The sequence below is a fragment of the Diadema antillarum genome, unplaced genomic scaffold (genome assembly GCF_040938485.1).
Source record: "Diadema antillarum isolate AM-2024a unplaced genomic scaffold, OU_Dant_1.0 scf00000142, whole genome shotgun sequence".
In the NCBI taxonomy this organism is placed as follows: Eukaryota; Metazoa; Echinodermata; class Echinoidea; order Diadematoida; family Diadematidae; genus Diadema; species Diadema antillarum.
In genome coordinates, this window is record NW_027271031.1 from 1227315 (window position 1) to 1237196 (window position 9882).

The 9882-nt window shown below is 37.7% G+C and overlaps 1 protein-coding gene across 1 annotated transcript; it reads right to left on the reverse strand.

Moving 5' to 3' along the window:
- Positions 1 to 5068: 5068 nt before the first annotated feature.
- On the reverse strand, positions 5069 to 9751 carry LOC139721383 (dnaJ homolog subfamily C member 27-like). The gene is made up of 5 exons (XM_071632697.1): positions 9617 to 9751; positions 8908 to 8980; positions 6491 to 6687; positions 6138 to 6208; positions 5069 to 5177 (listed from the first exon to the last, which is right to left on the reverse strand). Exons 1-5 carry the CDS (start codon positions 9749 to 9751, stop codon positions 5069 to 5071), a joined length of 585 nt encoding a protein of 194 aa, XP_071488798.1.
- Between the last annotated feature and the right edge of the window lie 131 nt (positions 9752 to 9882).

A 9882-nucleotide genomic window follows, 5' to 3' on the forward strand; every position in this document is an offset into this window, starting at 1 on the left:
TCAACGCAACATTTTCCTGGATTTCTTACAGAAAAAGAAACAGGAGTGGATGCATGGAAAAGGCGTTTTCAGAGTTATTTAGCCAGCCGAGGAAGGCGCTAATAGTTTTCAATTTATTGAGAGACACAACGGCAGTAATTTGGCAAATACAATGTATAGGCCCTATCAATTACAAGTAGAAAGTCCCCATTACACTGTTTCGATGTCGCCAGCACGGCATATACTTTTTACCGGTATATCAAGGGCGCCTAAAATCACAATGATCCGAGTCATTCTTCATCACGTGACAATGACGTCAGACACGTGACGTCTGATCCAATAACAAGTATTACATTCTCTTTTTGTGTGTGTGTATGTGTGTGTGATTCATTCCTAGAAGAGAATATATATATTTTTTTAAATCTCCAAAGAGGGTAGGAACCACCTCCTTCTGAGATCAGTGGTAAGAGACCAAGGTGGAATAGAGCTCAAAGCTTCTTATCAAGTAACTTCTCTCATAGAAAAAAAAAAACACCTCCAATTCAAAAAAAAAAAAAAAAAAAAAAAACAACTGGTCATAAACCGTCCATGCAAAACATACTGTTCTCCTTCGGTGATGCGGCATAGCCACCTTGACTGGGTCGGCAATGATGGAAAGAAATTCATTTAAAAAAAGAGTTGTGATTAATACAAGAATGATAAAGGCGTAACCATTTATAATATACTGCCAATGAAAATATTATCATCATCAATGATACTATATAGCCGTAATGTTGATCTTGGATGCCAAAATCAGTTGACCTCGAGATGAAATCAGCAAAAAGTGAAATGACATCAATAAATCAGCAAGAATTAAAATGATCGGTGACACGATCAGAATACTAGTACATTAGGCTTACGTATACAACAAGTATAGCAAAATGAATACAGAAAGAGTAAGTAATCAGGGGCCCTATACAAATACTAGCTGTTTGAATGAAAGCTTGAATAAATGAATAATTGCAACAACTAATCCAATCAACAAATGGCAGATCAATAATAGATGGAAATTAAACAGATACAGATAAAAAAAAAAAGAAATCGGATTATATCAAACGTAGCACGAATATAATTCCACAATACATGTACGTATGTATTTAGATATTGCCAGCAAATACATGTGTACTAAAATAATATACAAGCCCCACCGTTGTCACCACAGCGAAGTTGGGTACCACCTGTACGCGTACTGTATGTAGGGCCTACTAGTATCATATTATTCGCATACTAGTAGTCTGTCATACGGGCGAGATTTATCGCATCGCGCAAGCGAGCGGAGACGCGCGCTCCGTGCGCTGCGTGCGCTGGTATACTCCAGTACGTGGATAGAGCAGTGTAAAATTTGAATATGAATGACGGTGTAAATTGAAGAGATATTAACACTACGTGCTCTTCGCAGATCGGCCGGGCGTTGTGGCGTGCGCCTGTAATCCAGCTACTCTGGAGGCCGGGGTTGGAGGATCGTTTGAGAGCGGGAGTCCTGTTCGTCGTTGCGCTATGGCGATCGGGCGTCCACGCTAAGCTCGGCATCGATATGGTCGTGTGGTCGGAGGACCGGACGACCAGGTCGTCTAAGGAGGGACGAACCGGCCCAGGGCGGAAACGCAGCAAGCAAAAGTCCCCGTGTGGAGCAGTAGCGGGATAGCGCCCGTGAATAGGTAGCGGCGGGCAGCCCGTTCTTTTTTTTTTTTTCTAAATCGATGTTTGTTTTTCTTCCTTCCCTCTTTTCCCTTTTTCTATCCTTTTTCTCTCTTAATTTTCTTTTTTTTCTTTTGAAGGATCTTGCTTTGAACCTGTTTCTGTTTCTCTCTTTTTACTCGTCCAGTTTGAGTCCCTTTTTTTCATTAAACGAGTCTTCGTATCATCGTGTAATTATCATGAAAGATGACAATTTTTGTATATATGCAAGCCATCTGAGACTGAAGAAGTATTCCATTTATTTTGTGATTGTCGAGTAGTGAAGTCAATTTGGAACGATCTTTATTTGTTTGATTAGAAGACATCATTTTCACACTTTTGTACCCCCTCTGTTCAATTTGAGAAACTGTTTTGTGTTGCAAATGACAGATTCATGGTACTGTATATGTATTTTTTGTGTATCTGTATTTGCAAATTTCAAAGTAATTACCATTCCTTGGCTGGGATCAAATTAAAAGGATATTGAATAATCATCTTATAGCTAAAAAAAAAACAAGAACAAAAAAAAGAAGAAGAAAAGAATCACCTGTCCACATGTGTAGTTGTTACACTGTATAATGTCCAGGAGAAGTACATGTAAAAGTAGATTCTGATCATGCTACTACAAAATTGTAGTACCTCTGTATTGCTTCTTTGGGGGAGGGTTTGTTTCTTCTTTTTTATACCAATCATTAGTTATTAGTAACATTGTAGTAGAAGTAGTGTGTGGAGTACTGTTTTAACAAATTGAAGTAGATTAAATATGATAATTTTGACAAGCTTTTAGTTATATCAATGTTCATGTACTCTTAGAATGTTCAATTGTTCATAGTTGCTGTTGTTTTTTGTCTTTTAAAATCAATAAAATATATAACGAAAAAAACAAAAACTCAGTACATGTAATCTCATACATAGGCCACTCCGACACAATGTACAGCCACACATAGATGCATAAACACACATACAATCCATTTACAACCACACACAAACTATCACCTGTATGTACAAGTCATTGAAAAAGAAAATATATGTTCTATGTACACATTTTTTAATCACATGGACACAATTAAGAAGGATATCTTGGGAGAGACATGTACAATGGACTGTACATACTTTAATAATACTTTTTAGAATGTAATAAAGATACAATATTTCCATGATTTAATTTGTACGATAAAATACATTGTATGAAAAAGAAATAACCCTACTCGAATACTGACACTTGATGATACTGCAATGCACTTTTGAAATTTGAATCATAAACATTAGAGAACTTCATTGCTCACCATCTTTCAGATTAAATTTCCATGAAGGACAGTAGCAATGATGTTAAATGTAAGAAATATACAGATCAATTTCTACTGGCACACACACACACGCACACACACACACACACAACAACAACAACAACAATAAGAACAAGTGTATCATCTCTTTTACTGAAAAGTGGACAAATTCCATCTTTTCAGAATCCTGCTTCTGGTATGAAATGACCCACAGGAAATATGCCATGTACCATAAAAAGTGGATTTTTTTTGGTTTTTTTTTTTTTGCACATTTTGCATGACAAGAGCAATTCAAATATACAATGACATTATTATACTCGCAAATTACTTTTCTAGCAATTGAAAAAAAAAAACCTTTTCAAATATGCAATGTAACATCAAAATATTCTTTCAAATTCCTGTCATTGCAATTCAAGAACTCTGCAAATTGTATACACAATAGAATACTAGTCAATAACACCAAGGTGCAAAGATGAGCAGGAGAATCCATTGAAAGCAGAAAGGAGAAGGAAACCACTTAAAATGTGAGGTTACTTATACTCAAAGTAGTGGTAGTATGTTTTGGTGGTCGCTCGTCTCTCTTCTCCATAGACATGGCAGAAGGTCTCAGTGTGTGTCATCACAAATAACTGCCACATAGTATGAACTTAATTTGTACATACATGTACATGCACCACGGTAGAGGTACATGAACTACTCCAGCACACTGTTGATCAAAGGTGGACATTATATTAATATTATGAGAAATTTCATGAGAGAAATGTCTGCTACTTTAAAGGTTTGCTGGCTTAGTAATGTATTTTAGGTTGATTTCGTTTTGTTATTGTTGCTTTTGGTTGGTTTATTCACCTATGTTCAGGTCTACACACAGTTCTGCCCACTGGTCTCACAAAATAGCTGATATGATAGCAACTTTTGCTGGAATGGCAATTGCCATGGTAATGACAAGAATCCAGCTTCCTGATTGGCTGTTGCTATTGGAAGTTGCCATTCCAGCGAGAGTTGCTATCCTGGCATCTTTTATGAAATGGGGCTCAGATGTTGTGTTCACACTGCTAGTCTCCAATTCTCTGAGTCTCAGAGCCTCCCCTGTTATTAATCAACAGTAAAATAGCCTTGCCTATCATATTTTAATGATGCAGCACACACTTCTTAAAGGACAAGTTCACCTTCATAGACATGAGGGTTGCGTGAATGCAGCAATATTAGTGGAACACATCAGTGAGAATTAGAGGAAAATCGGACAATCCGTTCAAATGTTATGATTTTTTTAAGTTTCTGCTCAGTCACGGCTGGATGAGAAGACTACCATAGCTTGTGATGTCACATGTGTACAACGATATAAAGAAAGTATAAAGAAAATTCAACATATTTTCACTTTTCTCGCATAACAAAAGGTCACTCAACTTCTCTCTTTTAGAAGGCAGGGGTAATAATATTAACCTTAATATACGTCAGTAACAAGTTGAAGAAATGTGCACTTTCTTCAAAAAGTAAAGTTTTGTGAAATTCTCTTTTTATTTTCCTTATATCGTGGTACGCATCCGACATCATACGCTGTAGTAGTCTTCTCATCCAGCAGTGATTGCGCAGACACTTTAAAACTTCATAACTTTTGAAGAGATTGTTGGATTTTCCCCAAATTTTCACTGATGTGTTCTACTAGTATTGCTGCATTCACTCAACCCACATGTCTATGAAGGTGAACTTGTCCTTTAAGTCCAAGTACAGCTATTCTCCATTTGCAACAAGTTTCTTTTGGATACTGCATTATCATCACAGTGAAATCACAAATTGTTCCACTGTCTGTGACTACTTTGGAACAATACAATCTTATTGCACATTACATTCCTATAATTGTTGAAATAGTGCTATAGGCAGGACCCTGCCAGCGGGTCACATTAAAAAAAACAACAACAACAACAAGAAGCATGAACTAGTGTTCCTCTGAAGTGCAATAGAATACCAATATGATGTCAATCCATCCACAAGAGAGTCATTGAGCCCCTGCATAGGTTCCCTGTGTCATGTACGTGCCAATAATGCAATGGTTTCCTGCAACAACACTACAGCCCCTTGACAGAGGGTCACCTGGGAATGTCTGTGTACGAATTAGGCTTATACATGACGGCCTGGAGAATTTCACAGAACATTTTCATAATCCCATCTCCCGTCATAGCAGAGGTCTCGTAGTATCTGTTTCGAGAAAACAAAACAAAACAAAACAAAAAGAAAAAAATTACATAACAATCCAGCAACTCACGAGGTTGGCCTATTCCAGGTGCCTATGCCAGAGAATCACACAAAAGTGCTGTATATTATTGTATATGCCGAATATTTTGCAAGGTTTTTATTTTCACAAATTTCATGAGTTGGGTGTTATTCGCGAATTTAAAAACACACAAAAATATCAACTCTGATCTTAACATAAATATGATACGCACATACACATTTCTGCATTCAGTACTGTACTCCACGACCACGAATTTGACCACTCGCAAAATTGTCCGAAGTCTTGATTCATAAAACACTAGACTCTGTAAATATATGCCGTATATGGTATAACTCATATATTCCGCTTAACATAATATTACACAATTCAGTACTTGTACAACTATTTTGCAAGTGGTTAAAATGGCACTGCCAAACCATAGTGAGTGAATGAGAAATAAAATAATATTCTCTATCAATAATCTCCACTTTTGCATGGACAATGTACACTGTGTTTGTGTCATAGGAGACAATAGTTTGGCATGTTTATTTCTTTAATATATATACTTATAGTGGTTAACTCACAAACTTTGCAAAAACTAAATTCCACTGCCAAAGAGAAGGCATCATACAAAGTATTCAATAGTTAAGTGAGCACTGTTTGTGTCTATCTGTAAATCAACACACCAACCCATCTTTAGTGATGATGACACTGTGATTAGAAGTGAGACTTGAGATTTAAAAAAAAGACCAATTTTGTAACCATTTCTGCACTTCTCACTGGCATTTCTGATTAAAAAAACAACAACAAACAAACGAAAACCAACAAAATAATGAGACTCCTCCTACTCATCTGTAAATAAAACACTTTCACTGTAACAACACCCTTCTGCACTATACTAGTATACCATATTAAGAATTTTCTTTACAAGAGCTTTTCCCTACCTCAGTTTCTTCCCAGCAGCCCAACGCATTGCTTCATCTGAAGACACAGCTCTCTTTCCTCTGATGTCAACCTGCAAGTTGCAAAAAGGAAGAAGAAATGAATCATGCCATTATATCATTGTACAAAGTTGAACAAAGGGACAAATTAAGCAACATTTCCATTCGCTTCTGCGAAACGCATTTAATGAATGGATGTGTGAAGGATTGTACAGTGCATCATACATGATGTAAATTGTGCAGGGACTACTGTATCACTCCAGTGTCACTACAAGCTAAGTTTCAAAATTACTGTGATAGCAACGATGTTTTATTCTCATATGATCACATTCTCAGCACCATCTTGAGTTTAGTACCTTATTGGCCACCACGACTGTGTGACACTGGGTGTTGCTGTATCTGGCCAGCTCTCGGAGCCAGAGCTCCAGGTTCTCAAAGGAGTGCCGGTTGGTGACGTCGAAGACGAGGAAGCAGGCTTGGGTGTCTGTGTAGAGTTCACTGCGCACCTCCTGGTAATCTGGATGACCGGACAGGTCCCACAGGTGTACTCTCACTGTTGGGGAATTATAAGATAATGAACTCTAAGAAATCAAGAGGAGAAACACAGAACATTTCAAATAGACAGTACACTCATTTTGTTTTGTTTAATTTCATTTCAATTTCACTTTGCTTCTTTTCATTCCATAGCCTTAAATAGTCTTCCATTCTACTTTCATTTCACTTACATTCTTTACTTTCCTTTAATTTAATTCTACATCCTTTCGTTTTATTTTGTTTCCTTTTCCTTTGAAATGTAATTTAAAACAAAGAAAAATGAAGTGTAATTGTAGGACATAATACACCTGCTATCTAAAATAAATGTAAGACACTGTAATTACTCATGAAAAAAAAAAAAGGTCAAACATTCAAAATACAGCTGTTAAGTCACAGGATCTCAAGAGCAACTGTAAATTAGTGAGAAATAAAGACAGCCTACACAGATATGATCTTCCACAGATATACACGATGTACATCATACAGTATCAATATATCTGCATGTCAGTCAATATGTGTGTGGATTAATGAAAATATTATGCATGTATCTGTGTACCTAAGTAACGATACGTGTTACATGTGCATCACTGATTTTTGCAAACACTACTCCTGGTTACCATGAGTTCCGTCTTGTTGGTAGCAGATTGAAATGACTTATAAATGATTTATATAGATAAGTTATTGTCTGAATCTATAGAAACACAATAAATGAATTGGAAGACATAAACTAGATATATCGCTACGGCGACTGATATGCCTCCGCCATAATGCATGGTTCTCCTAATAGGTCTATAGTACAATGTCTTGACAATGTGTGATGACAGTTTCACACAATTGGCAAAATATTAGAATGACAGGTTTGACACATATGTGCTGAATGTTCACTTTCCTAGAACTGGGTTCAATTGGATGAATGATTAAAATGTCAGAGTGCAGGTATTTGGGGAACTGATGATTTTTACTTGACTTTTGACCCTTTTATAAGTTTATGCATTGAGTAATTTTCAAGGTATTGAGAAAAAGTATAATTTCAGTATCAAACGGGAAAATAGCATTATCTAAACCTGGCCTTTGACCTTTGACCTCACAGTTCCAAAGAGAATCACTGTTAGGTTGAACATGCATAAATATGTAAGTTTCAGGATGATACCTTGAGTTACTTTTGAGATATGGAGGAAAAAGTGCAATTCAGCACTTTCACTTGACCTTTGACCTTTTGACCTTTAAACTTTTGGCAAGAAACTTCCCACAGAATATATATTGGGTAATACATGCATACATCAAGTTTAAAAAAAAAAAACCTTCAGGCATTGCATAAATATAAGGAAAGTAGCGATATTTTGAGGAGTTGACCTTGACCTTTGACCCCCTGACCTTTGAACCATGACCCCCAACTTCCCTAGATAATCACTGCCCATTGGAACAAGCATATATACTAAGTTCCATGAAGATACCTTGAACCGTTTGCGAGATATGGAGAAAAACATGAATTTTCAACCTTTTTTTTTCACAAAATAATCTGTCACCTTTGACCCCGTGACCCTAAAAGCCAAACAAAGTATTATCCCCCCAGGATATACCCTCATACCAAGTTTGATGTAAAACCACCACACGATTCTTGAGATATTGACAAAAACAAAACGGGACTGACGGACGGACGACCCGAAAACATAATGCCTCCGGCCACTTCGTTGGCGGAGGCATAAAAACACTGTCAGAGACTCCAACTCTCCCGTCCAACTCACACATTAACTTGGAGTCTCCCGCTTGCTAGGGGTTTCAGGCGGGAGAATCTCCAGATCAGAAGGTGCTTCGGGTTGGAGTCTCTGCACTGTTTTTAATGATACAGTTGAACCTCTCGTATCCGGACAAGTCGGGACCGGGGCTTATCTGGATAAGGGATTTGGCCGGATACGAGAGACTCAATGCTTTATACACGTACATATACATACACATGTACTGATGTAGCCCATTGTAGTACCACATGTGGTAATGTGTATACTGCAACCTTTTCATTGTTACACTCAGTAACAGACCCCAAAATAGAGGTTCGTGTTTGCAAGAATGAAATCATTTTCTTTTATAAATTCTTGGGATGATTTACCTAAATAATTATTAAGAAATGTATCAAGTATATGTAATTCATGTGAAAAAGAAAAAATCACGGCGAGATTGCGTCCGTATAATAGAGAGATCCGGATAAAGGGAGGCCGGATAAGAGAGGTTCAACTGTACTCACAATCAATATTAGACACATTCTGAATCTTGAAGCCATAGTCCACTCCTACTGTGGGTTGGTATCCAGGGGCAAACTAGAAAAAGAGGGACGAATTGTTGTTATTCTTAATAATGTTCCAGAATTGCCACGAAGACTGAAAAATGATGAATTTGTACAACACTGAAAGATTTGATAGCTAGCATATATACAAAATATGAACATACATTTCTAAATTAGATTTACACACATAGAGATAGATGCATGTAAAGCTTGTTCTATTATACCGGAGAGGGAGGGAAGGGGTTTAGGTACAACAGGTGCAAAATAACTTTAAGCAGAAACTACTCAGAGTTGTCATCTAAAGGGAAATTAAGGGATGATGGTTACTGTAGATGCTCTCTCCTCCTGCATTGCTAATACAAAGTCACATTTTTATTGAAATGCTTCATAACATCCGATCTTTAATACCCTGAAATGAAATATGTATTGCCTGACAATATGTGGAGTTTCAACCATCCAATTATCAAAGTGGGGTGGGGGGGGGGGGGGGGGGGGGAGTGGCGCGCACCAGTGGCGAGGAAACAACTGCATTGTACCAATCCAGTGAAAATATTCAATAAAAACAAAAAGTCCAGAGAAAATGGGAGGGGGGGGGAGTTGGGGTGCACCCGGGGCACCCCCATCTGGATCCGTCACTTCTGCAGATTCGATGTATTCCACGTTCACTCACCTTGTCCTCACAAAAATGCTTGATGATGCAGGTTTTCCCAACCCCAGCGTTGCCCGCGGCAACCACTTTGATCCACATCAGGGAGGAGACCCTGTCCTTGACAGAAATTGGAAGATGACCAGCACTTCTGTCCATGTTGGTATCTGAAAGAACACAAAAAGAAAAAAAAAATCAAGCAATTTAACTAAACAAAAGGTCAGCCCTAAATGACACTGATCAACCTTTCACACGTCGACTAGCAAGGGCATCATCAGCTAGGCAGGGCA

What these genes read in the sequence shown, in the direction of transcription:
- LOC139721383 (XM_071632697.1), bottom strand. Translation starts at nt 9,751, where the DNA reads ATGGACAGAAGTGCTGGTCATCTTCCAATTTCTGTCAAGGACAGGGTC. An exon ending in AGCATTTTTGTGAGGACAAG is followed by an intron (nt 8,981 to 9,616) that starts GTGAGTGAACGT and finishes CTCTTTTTCTAG; the next exon opens with TTTGCCCCTGGATACCAACC. An exon ending in GCTGCTGGGAAGAAACTGAG is followed by an intron (nt 5,178 to 6,137) that starts GTAGGGAAAAGC and finishes TTCTCGAAACAG; the next exon opens with ATACTACGAGACCTCTGCTA.